General features: G+C 39.9%; 1 protein-coding gene across 1 annotated transcript; it reads right to left on the bottom strand.

Annotated features, from left to right (window-relative positions):
* Nucleotides 1-4,346: 4,346 nt before the first annotated feature.
* ppfibp2a (PPFIA binding protein 2a) lies at nt 4,347-26,321 on the bottom strand. Its single transcript, XM_059324045.1, has 24 exons — nt 26,258-26,321; nt 24,434-24,681; nt 21,480-21,566; nt 20,269-20,382; nt 18,388-18,519; nt 15,727-16,014; nt 15,313-15,405; nt 14,013-14,124; nt 13,782-13,814; nt 13,111-13,172; nt 12,381-12,459; nt 12,107-12,231; nt 11,086-11,156; nt 10,934-10,994; nt 10,646-10,784; nt 9,708-9,849; nt 9,064-9,192; nt 8,755-8,905; nt 7,756-7,867; nt 7,395-7,483; nt 7,130-7,252; nt 6,049-6,174; nt 5,764-5,952; nt 4,347-5,677 (listed from the first exon to the last, which is right to left on the bottom strand). Exons 1-24 carry the CDS (start codon nt 26,319-26,321, stop codon nt 5,420-5,422), a joined length of 3,027 nt encoding a protein of 1,008 aa, XP_059180028.1. The 3' UTR covers nt 4,347-5,419.

The raw sequence follows: 26,321 nt of genomic DNA, 5'->3' as shown, positions 1-26,321 counted from the left end.
CTATTCTCGTTATAGCTGTAACAGCTGTCTATTGTACATTTTGTACATTCAATTGTACAAGGGAGCATTAAAGAAATTACCAGATGCATTGTTGAGTAAATGACCGATGTGCTCAGTCTTTAGTGGGTTGGAGGACTCCTTAAGTGTCGCTATAATCGTCTTATCTCATAATGACTGATGTCTCTCCTCTCTTTCAATGCACTGGCCACATTTTTTAGGCAACGAATGCTAGTCCAGAAACTAAACATGACAGGGAGCCTTGGATACCAATGAAAAGGCCCCTTGGCGCCAAGGGGGCTGATCATAACCAAGCTCTTCTACTTCATTTCCCCAAATCATGTCCCATCATGCTTGTTTTGGACCGCTACTGTCACTATTTCTGTGTGGTGACTTCAGATTGTTGGCCGATAATTCAAGGAGCTTTATAGCCACTGAATTGGGATTAAATACTATGAAACAACATGTAAACCAGATGAGGCTGTTACACGGAATGCACTCAGCATGGAGAGCAAACAGAGAGAAACAGCCGGGTTGATGGTGGCTGGCTGTACAGGAAGAGATGGGCTCTGAGGTTTGATGGGGCAGAAGAAGGCTCATGCAGACGGCTGGCTGCTCCTTTTGACGGCGTGTCAGGGTTGGCTCGCAAGCTGCTCTGCCGCATCTGGGTGATGCAGTCATCATTGTGGCAGGCCTGTCAGAACAAACTGGTGCGCTGGAGACAGATACAGCTTTAGTGGCTGGATGGGGAGTACGCAACACATGCACCACCCTAACATCGAATATGTTCCCCAAACTGGCAAGCTGGTGGCAAGTTAATGACAGGAACGACCAGTGACATCATATAAAAACATGATTACGCTCCACTAAAGACATCTGAGTGAGTCCATAGATCAAACAGACAGGGTGATGACTTTAAGCACTAACACACTGGCTACTGGCATTACTTTAAACAGGAGCCTTGGTAACAGAATAAAAGTCTGCCTCTATAATTTAAATGGAAAATTTCACCACAAAAGTGATACAGCATAAATAAACATTACTCTCTCATGCACAGAAAAACACAGAAAGAAGATGAGATGGAGTGAAGGAGAGAGAAGAGAGGGCTCAGGCATTGCCAAGAGGAGGTTTCTGTTGCATCACCAATGCAGTGTTTTTATTTGTGATGTATTCAAATAAAATGGCAGTCTCAGTGGGAGAATAATGTGTAATCATTAGCAAAGGGTTTGCAAATTATTTATGCAATGTAAACCATGATAATTTATTTCCACTTCTTTTTCTTATACTGTCATTAACAAGTAACTTGGAAACCAATAAATGTCACAACCGCTTTCACTTAATTAAAACAATAGGTATCATATTACAAGGTAAGATGTCAGTCATACTACAGTCTCCTGCACGTAGCAATTTACTGCTAAAGTGTTATGAGGGAGGGTGACACAAATAATAGCTATTAAACTGTCAGCTGGTGGAGGCTGGATCACATTACTGAAATTAGCTAAGATGCACTATTATAAACAATGCCATTCTCTTTTAACACATGCATGCGAACACATCAGTAAACACACAAGCACACACACACACACACACACACACACACATAAACACACATACACAACAGAATGAAAAACGCAGAGAAATACAAAAAATTGTGGATACTTTTGCAGCCATGTCTCAGTAACACCTAGAGGGAATTTCTTTAATTTGGCTCAAACACCCACTCAGGGATGAACTAATTAGATTTTGGTGTGCAAAGGGCGATGTGACCTCATAAAATAGGTTTTTGGCTATAACTCAAGAGTGGATATACTAATAATTATGACAACATTTAACACAAATGTCTAATATGACAAAAATGAGTAATTGATGAAATTTTATATCCAAAAGGGCAAAGGTCACCTACACGGTGACATCACAATGTACTGCAAAAACACTTTTCTGGTCATTTTCAACACTCAGAACTCAGAAACAGAAGGGAGATTGTAACTGATTGTTGAAAACTGGAGTTGTAACAATAAGTCTGGTTGCCCACCTTGAAACTGTGGTGACTGTATAGATATTATGTGCTGCTGGGTTAAAGTTTTGTAAAAAGCATCCATGTTTTGCCAAAAAAATATGTATACAATTAATACCTTTTATGTAATCCCTTCAAAGTCACTACATGTTTGAGTCTGGACAGACAGGGATGTGAACTGCAACTTGACTGGTTGACGAAGACTTACAGCCATGAAGCAGTAATTTTAGTTTTAAATGCCTTGATGCATGCCTGTCTGTATTTTTGAAATTGATCATTTATAGTCTGCCTATTTAAGAGTCTAAAAGTACATCTCATATCTTTGTATTCTGTTTCTAATCCCCTGTCCATCACCCACCTGGCACAAACTCCAGAGCTCTCACATAAGACCGAGCCCAGTGTTTGATTGACGATGTGACATCCTCTTGTGTCCTTTGTGCTGGCATGATATCCATGTTCCAGTCTGTCTAGCTCAAAGTGTAATTACAAATGTAGTAATGCAGTCCTACAGGCCACAAACTCTTATAGTATCGGGGCTGAGACAGTGTGACTGAATCAAAATAGCATTTTCACAACCTCACTGTTAAATACTTACAGTAGAAAAATGAGAAAATTAACAATAATGTAAAATTACAAACAAGCTACATACTCAGTGGTGCACCTCACTGAGTCAACTGTGGAGGTTCAGCGCTGGTAGTATTTATGGCACGTCATATGCACAGGCAACACTGACATCTGCTGGATCAAAATAAGGATTTTTTTTTTTTTAAACTTTCCACATTTTTTAAATTTGTGTGCTGCCTTTTATCATATATATCAGACACTTCTTAATCATTAAAAACATTATTATATTGCAATTATCTCATTGGTATTTCACACTTTTACATTTGCAAAAGTCATCATCCCAAATCCTCATTCCTTCATCCCTCCTATATTTTCCATTTAACATGGATCAATTGAGTTGTGTTACACACTTATCAGCAGGACTAATTTATTTATGAACCTGTCATTTGTAATCATTGATCAGGATGTTCTCCGTTAGGGAAATAATGATATGCAGAGGTAAAAGATTCCCTAATTATAGTGTTTGGTCTAATTGAGGATGTATGCTTCCGCAAGAGGGTTCAGAGGGGAGCTGACTGCTGCCCCATCTGCCACACTAACAGACACGCTAGCAGAATCACAGTAGATTCACTAAGACTCAATTGGTGTTTATTGAGACTTTGTTTCATTACAGCACTACAGTCTGTTTGAAATTCAATACTATTCCCAATTCCGTTTCTGTCCCATTTGACAAATTCAATAACTGCATAGCAATTCTCATATAAATGCAATGTGCTTTTATAGCTCTCCTTTCAACACAGTCACATGAATTAGAGAGTTAGTTTAAGAGAGCTACTTATGAAGCAAATCGTTTATTTTAAAAACCAAAAATGCAATACAGTTCACCAAGTCACTTAGTCATAGTTGGCCAATGAAATTGTCAGAATTATTTCTCTGAAAGTAGATGTGTCGTCCATATCACAGCTGACGAGGCTGGCGAGAGGCAGGTACACATAGAGACAAACAACTAAGAGCCCAAGGTTCAAAGCAGGAACATTTTTACTGCCCGAGTAGAATCTTTTACTTACAAAAATAAAAATAAAATTAAATACAAAGAGGCAAGAACAAGGTATTTACTTTCTACAATGGTTAATCAAGATTTTTTCTTGACATAGTAAAAAAATAGTTCAGATTAAAACTGTATATAAAATATTACATCCTTTTGATTATTTACTCAAGTCATAAAACATCTTTGTTGGATTCACAACATTCACTGTCTATACCTACATGTATATAAATAGGCAATTCTCCTAAACATCAGATTATGTTTTGGTTTAGTTTGCAATGTATAATATTTTTTTTACACACAAAACTTTCAACCGTGTGAAAACAAGCCACATTTAGATTGACGCTGTTAATATCCACCAACAACAAATGCATCAAACAACTGATTGTGTGATTCATTTATTTCCATAACTTACAAAACCCAAATGAAACAGGTTCTATTTTAAATTTATCTGCATTTTGAAGGTTTGACCAGTAGTGGGCAGTGTTGGATCAACGTCCCGTTCAAGATTCTGAGATCCATCCTCAGGAAGTGAGTCTCTCAGTCTATAATGAAATATATTGCAAGCAACAGTGCTAATAATACTACATAACAAACTGGTGTAAGTACTGCATGCTATAACTGAGCTAAACTTTAAGGATAATTTTCAAAAACAGTCGTAGGAATTTAAGCACCATATGACAGGAAAGCATTTGCTTTGATGAGCTCAAAAAATAACAACAGCACTAACTCTTGACCTGATGTTTATTATATTATTATTATATATACTGCATATTCACAATGATCTTAGGAAACAAGGCAACATTTGGTATGATAATCCTAAAAAACAAACCTCATTCAAAGGTGCAGAAGAGTATGTGTACCATCAAGAAAAAGAAGTCAATTTTGATTTTTTTTTTTTTTTGTCCGTCATACAGAAGACTGAGAATGAATCATGAATGAAAGACATTCTTAAAGTAACTGGTGTCAGTTATCATACTGTGCAGTCAATTCAGATATATAACAAGAAAAGTTCATCAATATTCAAACTAAATCTGCAAAGTTGGATACAAAATGGTCAGTAAAATAGTTTGATTGAAAGCAAAAGAATAAGCTTTGGAATCCAACCGTATAAGGAATGCAGAGAGCAGCTTTCATAAAACAAGTCATACAATGCCACCTTTCATCACAATTTGAAATGAATATTGCTAAAGCAACATCAGGTTAAAATACATTATTAATAACAACAACAACAATTATATATCCTCATGAACAGGTTTGTATGATTTCTTACGAAAACATATGCAATGCAATTCATATGATATTCTATAAAATAACGGTCGCTTTTTTTGAACATACTGGTAATGATGTGATGTGGAACCTCATTGGTTAGGGTTAGGCACATAAACAACTTGATTAAGGTTAGGAGAAAAGCACAGAGTTAGACTTAGAATAACTACTTAGAACTACTGGACGCTGTTATATCGGTGATGTAGAACATGAGTAAAGAAGTCTCAGCTGCGACACAAACCCTGATCTCCTGGGTCAAAGATTTGGGTTAGTGTCTGCCACCTCCCCTCCCACCTGCCTTTAATGTGTCCACGGTCTGTATGCTACAGAAACAGACACAATAGCTACGAAACCTAGTGCATTACTTCACTTTTCATAGGAATAAATACGAACCATTCATGAGTAAAGCCTGACAACAATTAACATTACCTGCTTAAAACAGCATATTTGCAGCCCATCCAGCAAGTCACCACATGGATTCATGTTGGGTACATTTCAGCATCCGAATTTCCACTGATTCACAAAGTCATTTAGTGAGTGAGAGGGGAGTGTGCTGTAGTTTTTAATTCTTGTTTTGGGCCATTAGCCTGAGCTTTGATCCCCACTTGCTCCCTCCTCTCAGCCTGTCTGTCCAAGGTGGGGCTCAGGCCCTTAAGTGTTGCAGAGGTCAAGCGGGTAACCCCATTCACTGTGAGCGCCGCACTGTCTATTGGGCAGATGTAGTCTGCAGATTCATCAGGTTTCCTCTTTCTGAGGTGACTGAATTGGGTGAAGCCCAGCTTCTTTGGCTGAAGAGACAAAAAAAAATCCTCCAGTTAAGAAATGATTTAGATTTGTGCTACAGAACATTTTGATACTTAGATTGTTCTCTTACCTTTACTTTAGCAGTGGTAGTGAGGGGCACATGGCCTGTGGCATTGCCATACTCTCGCTTCTCCTGTGTGGCCTGATGCCCCACCAGGGCGGAGAAGGCAGTGGCGAGGTGGCGGCGGAGCAAAGTCTTCTGTGGAGGAATATTCAACAGCAGGGCCAAAGTCTCTGAGCTGAAGCGAGGCTCCAGGATCTATTGAAGAGCAATAGTGACAAATGTAGGTCTCCAGGCTTATAATATTTGCATGTGAAAAACTTGCAGGCAAGCTTAAAAACCTAGTGTACTTACAATGAGCCCACCGTGAACACCGCTGCCCCGTAGATTAGGAGCATACTCAGCTAGATCCACGGCTCTCAGCCACTCCATCACGCGATGGTTAGACCACTGCACCACCTCTGAGGGAGAGGGCTGTTTCTGGAGAAGGTAAAAATAGAAATATTAATCTTCCATCACACTCATGACTGGTTGACCCTTCTGATAAATAAACCAGAATGGAGCTTAAACAACACTGGGACTTTGGAGGCAATCATACAGTATGAAAGCAAAAATCCTCGTTGTGTGAAAGCATTGAATGTCTGTCTGTCGCCATCTGGTGGGAAACTCATGTAATGACAGTTATTCACCATCTAATAGAAACATTTCGACTTAAAATATAGCATAACCAGGGTTGGGGAAAAAATTAAAAACAAGTAACAAGACTATATTTAAAGTAAAAAATAAAGCATTATAGAGATACAGTTTAAAGTGGCAGTATTGTGAATACAGTTGCTGTCTTTAAAAATGGATTACTAAAAGGGACTACTTACCTCCACCAAGGAGGTAATGCTAAAGTTCAGTCTTTTTGTTGGTTTGTTTGTCTGTTTGTCAGCAGGATTATAGAAAAACTATTTTCCATGAACCTTGGTTTAAGCACAGAGAAAACCCTTTACATTTTGTAGTAGATCCAAATCACGGGCTGGATACATAATTTTATAAAACTTTCTTTAACATTGTAAAATTGGGCTTGGTCTTGAATGCCCTTTTAGTTTTTTGTTTGTTTGTTTTATTTGCCCTAACATTTATATGAGGCACGCATTTCCCATAAACAAATAAAAGAAAAAATAAGAAGAAATATTTGTGTGCATCTGCATCGCAACAATGGCAGTGAAGACACACAGCCAGCACACTGTCAGGAAATTGGAAATATCTTATCTAATGGAATATATTACAAAGTATATTTCAGGGCGTGTATTTGAGAAAATCTAGTGGAATATGTTTTAAAATGAACCCTTCTGCCATAACATACATATACAACAACAAAAAATAAACAAATGTCATACGTGACACACACAATTTCAGCTTTCACTTCTTCTTTTCCATCTTGGCTTACCTCTTCACCTGGCCTACGCCGAAGACAGTTAGGGTTGAATTTGTTGACATGAAGGACATGGATGGCACATTTAATGCTGAGATGATGAAGCTGGCTGGTGACCTTTAGAGTCAAGAGGTCATTCTGTGTGAACAGCAAAAGAAAATCAGGGAACTTTATGAAAAGTATAACATTTATACCATGTTTTTGAAACAAGTCTAAAATTAAAATGTACTTGCAGGCCTCTACTGCAAAGTGGTAGAGTAGATGCTATAAAAAGTCTTACCACTGTGAGGTATTGTATCATTCGGCCATCCACTCGAGCTTCATGGAAGTGATCTTTATACTGTGGCAAACCAATATCATCCAACCAGCCTAAATGGGTGAAAATCACACATCAATTCACTTCATTTACTAAAGTTTTGAGTGTTGAATCAAGTATCATGAGAGTATCATGTGCACTATAACTGCATCAAGATACAGTTCCTGGTTTTGGATGCTGTCAATATTTGCATTCTTCCAAATGCATTTACATATCACACATTACGTGTCTTTGTTTGTTTTGTGTCCCACTCTCTATTTTTAGTCTGATTCAAATGAGAACATGTAGCATGAAAAGTTCAAAATATTCCATGAGAGAGTCTTACGGGTGACCCAGATGTAGTCCAGCTCTGCCGATTTCTCTACAACTTTGGTGGTGAATGCTTTCAGAGCGAGCTGCAGCTTCTTCCTGTGCAGTGGATTCTTCATACCCATCTCCTGAGAACAGAAAAGACTGTTGAAAAACCAAAGACTGGGGAGCAATTGGTGGTATAACCATACACCATGCAGTTTATTTAAGCTGATAAACTTTTATAAGTTTCCAGTTTATTCATGAATATTATATTCTCTGATCTTAGAGATACTAAACATAATCACTGAGTTGTAAATGCAGGCTATTTTCACAGTTTTTATTGTAATGTGGCAGTAAAGTAACATTATGTAACTATTTTACCAAAAAAATAACAACAAAATTGTAATCATTTTGATGCTACACTGACTTGTAATAGTGAGAATGGTGCTTCACTCTGCACCCGAACGCCAGTTCTCACACTATGTAACTTTGTTTTCCTGGTTTAAACTGCCTTGAGAAGTGGCTGTTCGGCAGTTTCACACCACCAGCTATATGATTTTGGTGAAACTGGATCATTTTTTGTGGAGAAAATTTTTGGGGTTTTTTTTATGTCCTCCGGCTGCTCCATGTCTGTTCCCTGATTGACAGAGAGCTTTACTTGTTGCTGAAGTTGAGGTTAATTCCTAAATGCTAATAACCATAGCTATTTAGCTGTTGTCAGCTAGCTCAGTTAGCACCATGCTGCCAGGTAGCTCAGAGCATCAGGGGAGTGTTAGTGTTTACACTGCAGCAAACTGAGTTTAAGGGCATTTCTATAATATACATATATAAATATATATATATATATATATATATATATATATATATATATATATATATATATATATATAGTGTGACACAGAATCAGCCATATGTGCAGCTTTTGTTGTGAATTTACACATAAGCTAAGTTAAGCTAAGTTACAAAAAATGTTTTTTTTGAAAAATCTGATTTTACGTAATGTTTCTTAAGCTGTCCTGTTTTATTCTCTGACCTTCTCAACGTCCTGAGGTGTAGCAGAGAGCAGCGTCTGTCCGTTTTCAACCCACTGCCTGGTGAGATTGACATACTGGCCCAGTCCATAGTCCTCTAGCCAGCCACATACCTGCTCCTTGGTCCACTGGCTGAACGGCACATTCATATCACTAAAATAATAATTTTTAAAAAGCACAAATAAGAATAAATGTATACTTATTTAAAAACTATACATTTGTTGCAAGTATAATAGCCACCTGGTTGATACAAAACACTTGAAATAGGAGCACTGTACTACAAGGGCATGTAGAGACACACTGAGCTTTACCGTGCAGGGTTATAAGATTCAGGAGTCCTGGTCAGTCTGGGTCCTGCTGTAGCACGCAGACCTCCTCTTCTAAACTGACCAGCATCTGGATCAGCTGCCTGGAGCCCTCCAGACTGGGTTCTTCGAAGTCTGTGTGGTTGAAGGAAAACATGCTTGAAATTGCTTTCATTCACAAAGTAAAATCATAAAACATATGGCAGAATCACCTTATTTATGCAACTGTTGATTAATATAAATAATACAATTTTAGGTGAAGGTTATATTTGAAGATATGGTCTGAAGTCTTATGCTGAAAGTCTTAATAACAGTATTAATACTTGACATCTGACAGTGAAATTGTGGGGTTCAGTACTCCTGTAGTGTTCACAACAGATAGAAGGGCAAGTGTAGTAGTAGAAGGATAGTTTAACATATGTGTAAGTTATGTCTATTTCTTTCTCTTCTCTCTTAACCTTCATAGCCTATGTTACTTCCACAAAATGGAATGTATCTATATATAAGCCATTTGTTATGTAGACATTCAGTATATCTTTATACATGAACTTTATTTAGGTCTATTTGATGTTTAGTTGCCAATTTCTTTGCTCCTCTTGGCGATCATTTCTGTTGGCATATTGTTGATCAGTGTATTCTCCCACACTCACTTTCCCCAGAGCCTCTTAAAGCTTCTGTTATTCTTCATATATTCTGGTGAGCCCACAGCTCGTTGGCCTGGCTGTGAGTTTGCTCCAGAATGAACAGGGGAACTATTGCTTGAAGTGCTGTCATCGACTTTCTCCAACTTCCCTGTAAGAGGTTACAAAAACCACAGTCAGTGTAATACTTCTTGTATGAATGTACTGTAGATGCAACATTTCATAAATGCATTTAATTAGTTAAAAATGTACATTAGGTGGTGATTATTAGAGCAGACATTTTAATAATGGTAACTTTGGAAATATTAGATCGTCTAAATTTATAATTTCCTGTAGTTGAGGGATGGTTAAAGACAAAATGATGATGATGATGACTGAGCAGAAAGCAGTAAAAGCTTTTTTTCCCAAAATTGCATACCAAAGAGAACATTTAGAGCTAAGTGGCACACGTGTGGCAGTCTGCCTTTTCACAGGTTACAGACCATTGAGTTCAGCAAATAATTCATCGGTTAATGCCCCGTGAAAAAGAATGGGTTCAAGCTCAATTTTTACAAGATGTGATCTTTATGATATGAGTTGCAGAAGAATAATTTTACAGAAGAACGCAGCAAAGAGAAATCAGGGTGGGGCTCAAGTTAAAACTGGTCAGTGAAGCTGAGGAAGGGTGGAGCTGGGATAAATGTGGTCAATCAGAGCAAGAGAGAGGGTGTGTTCGGTAAGAAAGTTTATCCCATGATCCATCTGTTCTGTCAGGAGCCTCTGCAATTAGATGTGATCAAAGGTGCAGTGGTCGTCTGGTCAAAGGAGAGTGGTTTGCTCCAAATATGAATCCTGCCTTTACTCATGGGAATACTCGCAACTATTCCACAGTCTGATCCTACATCAGGGATTATTACTGCACACTATCAATCATCGTGCATAGACTGAATTAATATGTCTGGATTTACTTTGGCTGGAGTCTCCATCTTCGCTCCCATCTGGAGACCTGTGACTCTGGATTTCACTGCTGCTGTCTCCGCTGCCATTCTGCTCTGACAGCGAGGAATTCACAGGCAGCGTCTGACTTCTGGTGTCATCCAGAACACTCTGGGTAAACCAAACACAGGTTAAATGTAGGAAACATCTTAAGCATCCTGTAGAACAATTAAGATTTGGAAACATTAATTGATTATATGCAATCAAAGATAAATGACCCATGATTGGCATATTACAATTGTATTATGATTAAAATATACCTTTTGTAAAGGTCCATTTGTTAGGTCATTCATGCTGCTTGATAAAGTCTGCTGTTCTGATCTGTTAAGATAAAAATAATACTCAGTATCTCAGTAAAAATCCAACCAAAAGATATTGGAAAATCATCCATTGATGAAAAGCTGCTATCTACCTGGAATCACTGTCCTTCTGTGCTGATGAAATAGATGTTTGTTGTGAAGAAGAAGAACTGATTGTGGAAACCTGTGATGGGTAAAAAACAACAACAAAAAAACAACAATTCAAAATCATGTTTATGCAAACAAACAACTTTAAAGGTGCAATGTGTAGGATTCAGGGGGATCTATGGACAGAAATGGAATATAATATTCATAACTATGTTTTCATGATCACCTATATTTTTGTTAGCTTAGAATGAGCCCTTCATATATTCATAGGAAGGTCTCTAGAGCCAAACACTGACTCTTGAGAGGGCCTTTCGCAGTCTTAAAAGTGAAGCCAATACATAAGTGCCTTAAATCTGCATTCTTTCTAATAGCCAGAAGGGGACGACTGGCTGCAAAAAATAAGTCGGATTATACTGTAGGAAAATGTATGAGAAAATAACCCTAATTTGCAATTGATTTATTACTTTAGTCAACATTTTCTTAATAGGTTTATGGTCTGATGTGCTGGTTTTAAATCTTCTTCAATCTCTGTCTTCTTGTTTTTGTCTTACACCTTTGACCCTTTCAGTGTTTTTCAGTTCTTCAAAGTTAAGTGTAACTTTTTAGTCAAAAATATTTTGTTCAGCACTCGATTGCACTGAAAGACACTCTCAGGCTGTCATTGCATGTTACATTTTGATTTACGGATGCACCTTGCTAACCAAGCTGGCTAACTGGTGCTAGCATTAGCTGATAACATAGCATCCCTACAGCACCATATCCATTGTACAGGTCCCAAAAAAACAAGATAGTTGAGGCTTAAAATGGTTGTCCACAAATCAATGGGTGATATCATGGGGGCTATGTCCACTTCTTTTGTACAGTCTATGGTTCTTACGTTAACTGAAGGCCACTATACTTCTCCAACACACTTGGAAAGGGAGGGGTAACCAGAGGGGTATTCAGTTGGCTGCAACCTCACCGCTAGATACCACTAAATTCTACATACTTCTCCTTCAACTTGTATCTGAAATTACTTGTACCCACTTCAGACTTGACATCCACAGATTTTGCACTGGCAGAGTCAGTATTCTTCATCAGTAAATGCTCTTCTTCCTCACTGCTGCTTGACGGAGTCCTGCCATTTGACAGTGAGCGAACAGCAGGTGGAGCTACAGTAACAAAGAGAAGAAATGCTTTTATCCTAAACTCAAACAGTGGTGCACGTTCCTGTTAAAGAAGGAAGTGTGGTGGCTTTCATTGTTGCCAACATATTACAAAGGCCCCAACTGAGGGATAAAGAAGTGAATAAGCTGATTACCTTGCCGTGTGGGGTGAGTGGCCTCTCTGAATTGCCTGCACTGATTCAGAAGCAGAGTGAGCTCTTCAATACGTCGGTCCTGATGAAAACAGAGAGGAAACCCTCAGGTCAGGAAGCAGCCATATGGACTATCTGCTTCACTTTATTACTGACCAATACGCCATGCATACACCCGTCTTCCACCATATGGCCTTTACATCAAAGCAGCGAATAGGGAGGGGATTGACACAGGCCTGGCTGGAAATCTTAGTTGTGGTAACCAGCTGCGTGCAGTGTGTGTTTTTTGAAGTGGTGCCCATGCCTGGTTTTGACATGGTTCTCTTAATGCAGCTCACTCCAAAATTAGGCTTGGCAGATCGGGGCCTACTTAAGTGTGGCTTTGCCTGAAATGGCTCGCCTTGGGGTGTGTGTACGTGTGTGTCCTCAGTAGTGTGCCACATGTAGGCCCTCGTCTGTAAGTCTTTAAAGTCCAAGATTCTCTGGGAGGGAGAATACAAAAGCCCCTCTGTACTATAAATGGTTGGAGGGCGGCGCCTCTGAGAAATGACAACATCTAAAAACAGTTACCTTCTAACCTTTTAAACAGCATGATGATAGCAGTTCTATATACAGGCCTGTAAAACATGTTTCCATTGTAGTAAACTGATGGCAACACATATGCTGCATAATCGCATGCAGCTGTGTTGACCAGACAGAGAAAGGATACGTTTCCAAATCATCGCTAACTTACCTTTTCATCATTGGCAGCCACCAGTGATTTCATTCCACTCCTAAGCCTCTGCAGTTCTTGGTCTATAAACAGAAACATAATCAGTATTGATCTGAATAGGAAGCTGCTCATGCCATATAAATTAGCTTTTGTATAGGGATGTATGGTTGTTTAGTAAGAAAGGAAAGGGAAAAATACATGCTCGCAAGTTGTAGGTTTATTTTTCACTGGAGTGCCATCCAAACCATGTATTCTTAGTTTCACCCAAGCCTTTTTTTAATCTACCAATCATAGCATTAGCCATGTCAGCTTTTACATATTTGGGCCCACAGTCCAGATACTTCCTTTGTAACTATTGCAGGCACACAGGCAGCATTGCTGATGAGTGACAGTGATTATACTAAGCAAGTACCCCAGAGATGTGTTCATCTATGACAGACAAAATTAAGAACAAACAAGACTGTATGCTCTCAGGAGTCCATAAAGACGATGAAAAAGCCAAAGGGAAGAGAGATAGTGCATCACTTTTTGGAAGCGAGTTGGTGATTGTCAAAGCTGCCCCTCAGAGCAGAAGGAAACAGGAGATAATAAAATAAAGAGGGATGTCTGGAGTAAGGAAATAAATGAAAGATCAAAAGTAGACATGGCCCATGGGTTTAAAATGATTTTTATTAAGTTCTGTTCAGGCTTACATTTGGTGTTTAGCCTCTTCCTGTACATCTCCTCTGAGAGAGACAGAGACAGAGACTCGTGGTGAGACAGTTTATTAAGGGCCAAGACAGACTTTTCCCACAGATGTTACTGCAAGTTCTGAATGCAAAAGGAGTCATTAACTGTCACCTATCAGGCTGGGTAACTCTGTCAGAGTGAGAGGCTGTTGTTGGCAGGTTGGTTGAGGGCTTGAGGCTGGGTGCTTTGCTTACCTCTCTCAGAGCTCTCGGGGGAAAGAGGAGGTCTGGCCAGCAGCTGAGTGTGCAAGCTCTCGATCTCAGTATTCTTACTGAGCAGAAGCTGCTGAAGGCTGCTGATCTCTGCCTGTGGGTGCCACAGAGAGAGAAATCTTAGCAGAAAAGACTTGCAGTTCTGTCTGTTTAAACATGCACAGCTAAAACCTTTTTCACATTAATGAAAACAAAAACATTTACATGTCCCTGCTTGAAACTAAAATGTTTTTTGTTTTTTTTTTACTACCACTCCCTATATATGTATGTAAAAGGCCCACAGCAAAGCACAAAAATGTGTCTTCTCTATATTTTAGAGAATCAGAACTAGGCCACTAGTGTTTATAGTTTGGTTTGAAGCAAGTTGCAGAGTAAAAGGAAAAGACAGATGGCAATAAAGTTAAGTTCAGGCTGATCCATTCGCCAGTGTGTTTTGTCTCTATGTTGTGTAAGAGGAGTTTTTACTTTATCAAAACATTATTCCCAAGATACATAAAACCACACATATTTTTTTTATATAGGTCATTATCTGTCATATAAACATATGTAGCCAATTATTCAAAGGTACTTTAATATCTTCCTAACACCCTTCTACCTGTAAGCAAAGTACCACACCAAGATTATAAATTCTGTTAAATTTATTAATTGATGATTTTTCAATTATCTGTAAACGTGCAGTTGATGGAGAGATGCTAATATAACATTTGAACTTCTAAAAATGACGAATAAAAAAATGGAGATGGTAACAAATCACAAACACTGCTCAACAAACCAGGTGACCTTTGAAAACTACCTAAATGACTGAGGTATGTGTGAGCCATGTGACCCTGATACCAACCTCAATCTAAACTGTTGTGACTATAGGCAAAAATATGAATGCAGCGTCAGGTAGAACAGCCTACTGAAATATATATAATACACACACACAAAGAGATGATCCAAAAGGGAAAGACAGAGAGATACAAGAGACAATGGTTTATGAAAGGGTGAGAGCAAGTACAGTCTGAGAATGTAATGTCATGGTATTGTGCCAGGGCAAGTAGGGCATTATAAATGGACTAAACCATCATTAAATCTATTTCTACATGACTTTAAAATAGAAAGGGAAGTAGTTCTCAGACTTTTAAGAAAACATAGGTGTCCATGCAAAACAGAATGACTCACTTAACTGGCTGGAACATCCGATTGGACAGCATTTAGGAAAGTTGAGTGGACAGTTAGCAGTGGAAATTCGGCACTGATGGTGTAGTGCAAAGTCTAGACACTAAAAACTTTCTCTTACCTTTGTTGCTTTGAGTTTCTTCTCATACTGTAACTTCTGGTCCTCCAGATGCTCCACTTTGTCTTTGAGAATCCTGAGCTCTTTCAATAAGCCCTGAAACAGAATAATAAGAACACTGAGCTAACTTTAAATATTCAGGTGATAGCAAAGCTGCACATTGTTCTTTCAAAGCACACAATATTAAATAATACATTAAATGCATTCATTAGTGGTGTCACACACTGATGCATAACTGATAAATGCAATTATTTTTCCAAACAGATCGACCAAGTTGCTCAGTGACATTTCGCACTGCTGAGGGTATTAAGTAAATGCCTGTTTCATTAACATTTGAAGCTAAGGATTCCACACAATGAAGTGAGACAACCCATGCTGAACACAACATTAGAAGACATGCAGGCAGGCTGTGCCTACACTTTCGTCTCCACAGTGGTTCTGCTGCTCTGCATCTGAGCTACCCTCTTCCAGGCTGTGTGTGTTCCCATCAGGCCCATCTGGAGCCTCTTCTAGTTTGTGCATCACCCCCGAGGGTCTGTCACAAGACGGCCCGGGGTTTGAGTCCTCGTCCTCAGTGGGGCACGCCACTGGAGAGCTGCTGTCAGCTGGGATCTCCAAGGCCTTTTTCTCCTGGATCTTGCTATTGATCTCCTCCTGAAACCTACACATCTGCTCCTGCAGCTCACTAATGAAATTCACTACAGTCTGACAGATGCAGATGCATGGGGGGGGGGGATAATTGAGAGAAATGTTTAGAAAGATAAGAGGAAATACTATGGAGTAGGTGTGTACTATAGAGTAGGTGTGTATGTGTTTCTCCTCCACCTCATGTCTACACGTTTGGTTTTGAACCTGAATACATAAATATGCTAGTGGGTACAGACATCTGGGCAGGTTACTCCCAGGTTTTGTTGGTCACAATAATCCTGCTCCCAGCCCTCCCCTGGTGTAAGCGCTTTGTGGTTCAAGACCAGCTAAGAGTTGGTGCTTCTCTTGAAACCAGTTTCCCGGTTCTTTGTCTGTCTAAAAGTTAACTGGTACAAGATTAGGCATTGGCTCCAAACCAGCCATGGAACTGCTTTGGCTGAAAAGGGGTACATGAGAGGATAGGAATGAATAATGTGGTTCTATGCTTGGGAGGACTTGTTGTATTATTTTGTATTCATTCATGGACCTGAATCCTTTCTTTGACCATAACTATATTAACATTATGCTGTGCCATATTCCTGATTTCAAGCATATCCAGTTTAGATAGTTTGCATTGGTAAACTGTAGGATGGGTCAGTCGGTTTGTCATCTTTTAGAGTTGATCCGTGTCCATGTTCCTTCAGAAACAGTGTAAACAGCAGCAGAGTTATGCTCGGACTGTGGACAGAGGAAGTCTCACTTGGGGTCCGGTACAGCGGATATGACAGATGATATGGAGTGCCTGCACGGCTAAATTTAACTGTGCGCTTACTGGCTCCACAGCAAGGAGCTCCACATGCTGTGTGTGTGTGTGTGTGTGTGTGTGTGTGTGCGTGTGTGCGTGTGCGTGTGCGCACAGACATACATAAGTGTGGCCATGTTTGTGTAGTGGAGGCAGCACGTGGGAGGCCAGTAAAGTGTTCAAAGCAGATTTTTTCCTGTTTAAGTCCTGCTTAAGTCCAAGCAGCTGTTGTAGGGAAAGTTGGGTTTGAGCACATGATGAAAGCAAGATTAAGAAGGTCTGAAACATTGCTGTCGACTAGATCACACAAACAGTATGCCGTTACTTTCCGATTAGAAATATAAATCAAAACAATCAAGCATATAATAAATCCTTTTCTTCATGTACTTCAGGGGTGTCAAACTCAAAAACCCACAATGGGCCAAAATTTAAAACTTGAATAAAATCGCGGGCCAACATTGAACAAATAAACCTTTTAATATATACCAAACATGTTTTGCTTTAACATTAAATATGGAACCAGCAACGCTTATAAACATACAATATATAACTAAATAGTGCAGACATGCAAAATCAAATTTCAAATAAAAAACACATCAATGTCATTAATTTACAATACTAATATAATAATTTGGTATTGCCTCGCAGGCCAAATAAAATTACACTGCGGGCCAAATTTGGCCCGCGGGCCAGAGTTTGACACCCCTGATGTACTTTATATGGGTCAAATGTTTTTGACATGCCTCCACTAAGGAAGAGGATTCTTTTTTCAGAATCCAAAGTGAACCTTTAACCACCACCAAGAACAAAATTCTCTGGGCTGAAGCCTACACACACTCATATTTGGCCCACCATCCATCATGCCAGCTCTGCAATGCAGGAACTCTTTTAACCTGAGGACACAAAGGCTCTTTGACCAGCAGTGTTTTGACAGTAACTACATACATTACAGTATCCTGCCTGGTACCAGTGCTGCTTTCTCTGCTTCCCCTTTATCCGATTCATACGGTCACTGAGTGCCCTGGATGTCTGCTGGTAACCCAACACATCTGTCTTAAGCAAATACATGATTCAGTTTGAACTGACAAAAAAAAAATTAAACCCCTTGGAGACTTTTTTCCTGTGGACTTTGCCCAGGAACAACAAGAGCCAGGGTTTGGGTGAATGTTCCCCTCCATCCGTCCAGAAAGTGTTTATGATCTTCCATAAAATCAGCAGCTGACTTCAAGGTTAGATCCATCAGAACACAAGGCAGAGATTTGTGTGTACCCTCTTCATTCCTGGCAGGGCTAGCTTCAAATTTCCGAGGACTAAAGTAAAATATTCATTCTGGATGATTTTAGAGAAACTTATTACTCTTTGCAAACAGTCCTCAGTGAAACAACCTGTAATGTTATAAGTTAAGAGGCATTCATATTTACAAAGCTAAGAATAGGAACTTGCAAAATTATCATCAGCATGAAATGATCTATCCTGCAAACTTTGGAAACTTTGCTTAAATAGAGACATGTGTCAAGTCCATCTGTACTCAACATGGCAAGTGTGTTTTACTGGCTCTAAATAAGTTCTGACAAACACCACAACCACACGTTCTGTATATAAAAATTAAAACACCACAAGAAATATTTAGCTCGATGAAAAAGCCCTACCTCTGCTTTCTGCTGCCTTTCAGCCCCCTGGCCCTGTTTTCCCTCCATGTCTGCCAGCTTTAGTTTCAGGTAGGACACCTCCCCCATAAGATTCAGCTTCTGGGTCTCCAGTGACGTCCTATGCAGGAGCTCCTGTCATCAACAACATACAATGAGAGCATGAGGCAACACAAACAGACATACAGGTACAAACAACAATACCTAAATACATAATCCCTTCAATGATATGCAGTGCTCAATACTTACTGAACAAAGGCAACATTTAGAATGAGGCAGAGCAAGCTTCCAGTTCAGTAATGACAGTCCCCTCAGACAAACCCACTGGTTTCAGACGCTGTTTGAGTGGCTAAATATACACAACCCATGACCACTATTTATAATGCCTATTTCACAGCTCACTCAAAGTACACAGCAGAGGGGGAGAGAGAGTGAGAGAGAGAAAGATACCAAGAGCATGCAAAACATTCATAGAAAGAACATTAAAATAACTTTGACAGGTGCATTTTCCTGTCACTGTGAACGGCTGCCAATCAAACCTGGTGCGGAGGGAGACTATGGGTCTGCTACACACTTCTGTGACTATCTGTTCTAAATGGCTGTCAGTCTTGAGAATTATTAAGCCTGGCTATGCAGGCAGACGCATTACTAATTTGGTTGATGTCAAGCAGGTGCTAAATCACTTAAAGTCCAGAAATGAGCATTGGAGGAAGGCAAACAGTACATATGGATACATCCATTTAAAACTCCAGCTTCGGAAAAATCTCTGGGCTTCTTCTGCAGTGTACACATGGAAAATATTAGAGCTTTGTCACTAGGAAGAGATTTACGGCTCAGGTCCAAAGCCTCATAATGACCATGTCTCCAAGAAACCAGCCCTGGCTGCCCTTTGATACACTGCACACATATAGCACTGTGCATACACACTGAGCATTAAGTTCACAACTCATCAGATAGTTAAAAGACACATTCCTGACACTCGAAACTTAGTCTGAATATGTTGCTTTAAATGGAAAGTTCACAAGAGCAGCGTCATAAGAATGAGATTGATTCTGTGTAATACCTTGTTCATCTCAGTCCAGTGTCAGCCTGCAGCAAAGGAAGAATAAGTGTGTTTCCCTCATAGACGCAATGGTTTCTAGTGTCTTGTAGTTTCAGTAGATTAGTTTCATGCATCCATTCAGTTTCTGTTGTAGATTTCAAGGCTAAAGCAAACAACTGAAAGTTGCACACACACATCTAGCTCTTAAAGGAGCACCACCCCTATTCTTTCTCCCTCCCATCTCTCCACCTTTTTCAGCTGTTTCTCCCTTACTCATTTGTCCCTCTCTCCTTTCCTCTGTTGTCCTCCCTCTCTCTCTCTCTCTCTCTCTCTCTCTCTCTGTATGTGTGTGCATATGTGTGTGAGGGAGAGAGCACGCTGGGTTGTGGTGGTTACAGGTTGGAGGTGTGGCTATCGGAGCTGTAATCACCTGCCCAGACAGAGCAGTCTGGCCCTGCATAAACCAGAAAAACACTCTGAGACACCGCCATGGAATGAGTCTGAGCGTCCTAAATATTTTGGTTGTCAAGGTAATCCGCAGCTAGAAACACTGGAATCTTAGCAAGGAATGTGTTCCCAGGAAGCCAAACTCATCCTGAGTTACATTCTACTGCTTATGAGAAAAGATTGAATCTGCAGAAGAGATATTTAAAAAGAGAGATGGACAGACTGGAGCTTTGTCACATCTCATTAAATGGAAGAACAATATTGATATAAAAGCCTTGGATGTCTTCTTATGGAAGTCAGACTTTCCTGATTTTGGTCCAGTAATACATCAAGCATTTGCTGATGGGAAAGTTCAGCGTAGGATATTTTTACACACATTCTTTAAAGCTGTGTACCTGCTGTAGCATCTCCTCTGTGGAGTTGAGTTTGTGCTGATGCTCCACCAAAGAAATCTGAAGATCGCTGATCTTGGCTCCTTGAGCTTCCACCTGGTCCGTCAGCACGCTCACCTGTGTGTATTTGTGTGTGTGGACAGAAAGTTAATAGAGATTAAAGCATGTTTTTGTAACACCAAAACATAACAATAAAACTGTTTTCCCATCATTTATTTCCACATATCATGCAGTTACTGCCATGCCTAGCAAAATTGTAAAGGCCCAGATGCCCTCCTGTACTACACAGCAGAGTTTCTCACAATACACACTAATATCAGCTATTTCCATTTAATTGCTACGCTCAATTATGTTGAGATTTCTACATCTGTGCCAGATCAAACAGTGCAAAAATTTCCTCTGAGAAGAAATGAATGAGTCTTTGTGCCTCAGTAAGTGCATGCAACACTTCAGTGACTCCAGTGATGTCAGCAACTTAAATGTAAATCTCCAGAAAAACTATTAAGTCACATAATAGCTAATCACATGCTAAAAGGATGGTCGGACCAGCAGAGTGGAGCCGATTTTCTAAAGGAATGTTTTATAAAAAGGCCTGAAGAAACAAACGCACCTGCTCTCTCACACACACCTACACGCTACAGTACATAATGGTGCTAGCCTCAACCTGTCTGAGATAAGCACTTGTTCAGCAGTGCTCATAACTGCACACACCTACACATACACAGATGAAGATATTACACAAAACAAGACATTCTAGTGTTGTAACCGCACCAAACCCAGCTTTATAACTGTTGCTTCGCCCATGCAAGAGAAATACAGCAATTACGCAACATTTACAACTCTGCTCTACCTTTGCCCTTCCTTTCCTCGTCTCTCTCCTCTCACGCTGTTATGTGATATGGGCTGTTTACAATCAGTTCCCACTGACAGTGTGGTGTTATATGTCTTCTTATATTTCAGCACTCTCATATCCAGTTGATTCACCTTTATTAACAATTTTCTTGAGCATTGTGTTTCTTCCTTTCTCTTGTTTTTGTGAATGCATACTTTATACTGTTGAGGCTCAGTACAAAAAAGAGGTTGAATAAATAATAAACGAATGTCAAAGCATGCTAGGGTAATACCTTTTTAAAGGTCACACAAATCTTACACAATAAAGACGAAGAGAGAGCACACTGTTTTGAGTTTTGAATTTTAGGAGTGACTAATCTCACCTGCAGGATAAGTGACTCTTTGTCTCCCTCCAGACGTGATAACCGGTCCTGGTACGACTCACTATTGCCAGTTGAATGGAGGTTTACCTTCAGAATAAAGGTCAGCTATTAAGGTCAGTTACAGCGCTGTTAATACAAAACAAAGTTGCCCAGTGGGTCAGCACACACACACACACACACACACACACACACACACGCACACACACACACGCACACACACCTCAAACTTTGTTGTGTCACTGGATCATGTGTGGAAAAGTCTGTAAGAGGTTTACAGGTCTTTATCCAGTATTAAAATTTGTTTACAACATTTTATACCTGGCTGATTAGTGGAAAGAAAATGTAGGGTGTAAGTCTGAGCTCGGGGCTGCCTGTGCAGAGCCATCAGTGTGCAGGGGAAGCAAAGTGCAACCAAATGGGCTCAAATTTCTCAGAAATCCAGGCTTTCAACCACAATCATGGAAACAGTATGTAGACCAGCTTCCATCATCCTGCGCCAACAAGTGGTTTGCAATAATAAAAAAATACCATTAAGCCTTTAATGCACTCTTTGCATCAGAATACATCTGTTTTTTGCAGTATACTATTTGAAAGTACACTATGTATGCTTTAAGTGTTATTAAAATGTTTGTTTACTTAACTTTTTTTGTGATAAGTAGCATTTGTGTCCCACGGAGTCCCATGATATTTCTTCTTCAGTTCTGGCAATAAAAGTCTGTATCTTATTTTTAGTTTCCTTAGGTCTTGCTGTGTGCTTTAATTGTTTTCAGCCAACTTGGGAAAAAAAATCCAGACCTCAGCTTGTCCCAACTACAGACACACTGTTTATCCAAACTATCTTTTACTTCGAAAAAAAAAACATGGTGAGTCGCAAGTGCTTCACAAACTTGGACAATAATACTTTACTACACTTTTATTAATACAATCATTTGCATTGGGTGTATGCTTTACACTCAGCACTGACCTTTAAGAGTTAAATGGAGAGGCCACCATTATGATCATTTGTAAAAGATCCTTACAATCCAAAACAATAGTCCAGACTTCCTTTGTGAAATAAGATCATAATCCATATGCATATTTGACTTGAACAGTGCTTTAAAATGTCTACTTACTATCCCTACTTATTTACGATCTGAAAACATTCCAAACATTGTCTTGTCATTAGTCAGATCCATGATTCATTTTGCCAGTGTAACATATCCATGAATACATCATGAACCCAAGCCTCAAAATTGTATGTAACAATGATTGACAAGTACATGAATGAAACTGCTTCCTCTATGGATTTAACATTCAGTAAGAATTATAACCTAATGGAGGCAGTGAGGACTAATGCCTTCTTAATGGTAGCAAGATGGTATGTGCTGTCCAAAGAGTCCCTGTGGGTTCAAGTGGCAGGAAATGATCTCAGCTAACATGCATATCCATTTATCTTCCACCTCAAACACTTTCACCTTGTGACCAGTTAAGCGGAACTGTTGTGCATTCACCAATTCACCCATGTGGTGATCTCTAGCATGCATTTCTGTATAGCAACTTCTTTTCTCATATAACTTTATCCAGTCCACAAGGAGCTTGTATAGCAGAGTGAATGTGCTACCTCTTCAACACACAATCAAAATCTTCCTCCGAAATTATCTACCATGGCAACCGTAATTATGCTGTAAAAGCAACAACACTGCAAGGGCAAAATAAACAACCCAGATCCGTTGTGCAAACTGTGGTGCAGTATAAAGGCATGAAGAGCAGACATGCAAGTGGAGAAAGTCTTACCTTCCTAAGCCAGGCAAAATGTTTGTAGAAGTCAATATCATACTCCATTCTGCAGGCCCATTGTACTGTAGGTCTGGTTGGATACTAACAGAATTGAGCCTCTGCTATAAAGCAACAATGAGGATGAACAGAAAATCCACATTGAGACAAAACAATGGCTTTTAACTGTGCTGCACTGTCGATCTCCCTAAATCCAACTGTCCTTTTACAGAGCCTCCATATTGCAGTTGTAGAACGAGCACAGAGGACCTCAGTCCGTGTGGTTTGGAGTCTGGGCAGCCTGAGACTTTTAGAGCTGAGGCGAATAACTCAAACTCTGCCAGTTGGCTGTACTCCCTTTCTTTCTTCTCTTCACTTTTTTTTCTACCTCTGTCTAACTCCCTTTTGCTTTCTCCTGCCTTCTCGCGCAAGCACACTCAAACTGCTTCAGTATTTCTGCTGTACCTCATGATCTCCCGTCTTTTTCTGTCCCCCCTTTCTTTCTCCCGTACCTCTCTCTGTCTGTCTCCAGCCCTGTCTCGCTCCGTCTGAACTACCTCTCGCTCTGGCTAATTTTGTGGGTCTTCCTAAAGGGGTACAGGGGAGAGGAAACTTTCTGCAGCACATGCTTGTCAGATGTGGTGCAGAGCAAGAAGTCAGTAAAGAGGACGCAGAAGGGGAGGAGGAGGAGGCGGTGGAGGAGACTGACAGCGAAGTGTAATGTTGAAATACCAAATTTAAGTAGAGTAGAAGAGAGAATACTGGTGCTGACTAACCTGGACCAGACGGCAAACTGTTGTTGGAGAAACGGGAGGGCAGGAGTAATGTAGGGGTATGAGAATGAAGGAAATAAGCGAGTGAAAGGGGGAGCAACTGCTTGTACTTTAAACAGGAGCTCTGGATCTCATTACCGGTGCAGTTTGCAGTGCATCCAGCTTCCAGCTCACTACTGCTCAGCAGACAGGAAAAAGCCCTCCAGATGTGATGGCCAGGATCAAAGACCACCATATCACGCCACTAATGAAACCCATGGACCCATTGAGAAGCAGAATCTATATGCCTTTGTGCATTTCTCTTACATAACCCTTCCTTCAATATTTCAGATTGTGTATTGCATTTGCATACTGGGTGTTATATAATGCTGTTCTGGTCTGTCAACCATCCCTGTGTGAGTGTCTTCAGATGTGAGACACAGCACTCACCTCATCTCTCTCAAGCCATTTTAGTATGGTATGTGCCGTATCAGTGGAGACTTGTTTCCTGAGGGAGTCCTGTTTTTCCTCACTCCCCTGCCCCTCCAGCACTGCCCTGAGGGCCTCAGTCAGCTGGAGAGCCTTGAGGGCGGGGTCCACGAGCGGGGCAAGGGTCAACTGTGAGGTACATTCTGTGGCTTGGCAGTCCTGCCCCCCTAACCGCATAAGAGCACCAAGGAGCCCTTCACCCATTTTGCCTAGAGGTAAGGAAAACAGAGAATCAATAAAACAAACTGAGGAAAAAACAAATAACAGCATCTTAATTACTTATTTTATTTATCATTTATTAAGCCAGGAAAATCCCATTGATTTACAAGGTATCTTCTTCTTGGTCAGTTTCACATAAATTACAATTTAACATTTTAAAACCTATACAATACATAAAAGCAACACAAGGGAGACAGTAGAAGAGCATCGGCATACAGGCGTTACCAACGATATCCATAGCACATTCCACTGAGTCATGGATTATGTGAAACAGCAACAAGTTTCCTTCAGGGCAGTTTGTAATAAACCTTTAAAAAGTATTCAGAGAAGGCAGTACTTCTAAGGATATTATATTTTGCAGACCATTCCATGCCCAGGGTGCATAACAAGAGAAAGCAGTTTTGTCGAGCTCGGAGCGCACCCTGGGGACATTGGAAAGAATCTGATTTGTGGATCCAGCGCTGTTGTTGACTGTATGAGAGGATAAAAGGCTGGCCATATAACTAGGTAGTTAACAATGTATTGACAATAAATAGTAACATAATATAGAGAGGACGGATGGAAGGCATTTTTAGACAGAAAAAGGCTAGTTCAAGCCTAAGATTTATAAAAAATTATCAATATGTGCAGTAAAAGTAAAACTTTTCATCAAACCATATGCTACAGGTATTTGTGGGAATTATTAAGAGCTGACTGGCAAGCTGCAGTACAATAAGGGTAGTTCCTAAAATAACCTCTAGAGGGTGGTATTGTGCTCCAGTGAGGTTCCACTGGATGTAAATAGCATCAAATGGCTGTACACTTTGGATTCTGAACCCCACAAATTAGAGGTTCAGCTTGTAGGTTTCTGTAATCATCATGTCTTAGCTGCAGAAAGAGCTTTTCATATCTGAAGCTGAATTAAAAGTACAGCAATGCAGTCAAGACACAATGTGGACGAATGCATAGTTTTGTAACATACAGTGACAGTGTGAGATTATTAGTTGTCATCTGTGTTGTAGTTTGTCACTAGAGTGTGCTAATGGTGGGACTGTCACCTCTATTAATAGAACATTGTCTTGTGACCCTGTGCAAAAACACACAGCTGAGGTTGTGACAAACAGCCCTGACTAAAATGTATCACCTCTGCATGAAAATACAGAAGTGAAAACTCTGGAAAGTAACTTGGAGTTGATGCAATAAGTGCACAGCGAGATTTAGCAGCACAAGGAGAGCAATAAAAGTACACAAGCGTTTAATTAAGTGAGTGCCTGATTGAAGAATACGAAGGAGAAAGATTACAGAAAAATACTCGTCTAATCAAAAACAAGCTCACTTCTTTTTCAATTAAACCTTTCCAACGGAAACAAACTGATCTCTCATCCTCAACAGATGCTTTACTAACTATTTTCTGTTCTGGCTCTTGTTTGTAACTCATCCATGAAAAAAAACCTTCAAATGTTTTTTTTTCTTCTGTGTACTATAAGACTATGTGAAAATAATGTGGGTAGGGCCAGTTATGTGGAGGCCCGCAATTATAAACCGGTCAGTCTATTGAAGGTCTTATAAAGAAACAGAAACTCTTACCAGCAATAATGTCATCCATTTGCTCCAAGGCAGCCTCCAACATGTGGCTGGCATTTGACGCCAT

This window comes from Centropristis striata, chromosome 2 (genome assembly GCF_030273125.1).
Source record: "Centropristis striata isolate RG_2023a ecotype Rhode Island chromosome 2, C.striata_1.0, whole genome shotgun sequence".
NCBI lineage: Eukaryota > Metazoa > Chordata > Actinopteri > Perciformes > Serranidae > Centropristis > Centropristis striata.
This window is presented reverse-complemented; position numbering and strand designations above follow the sequence as displayed.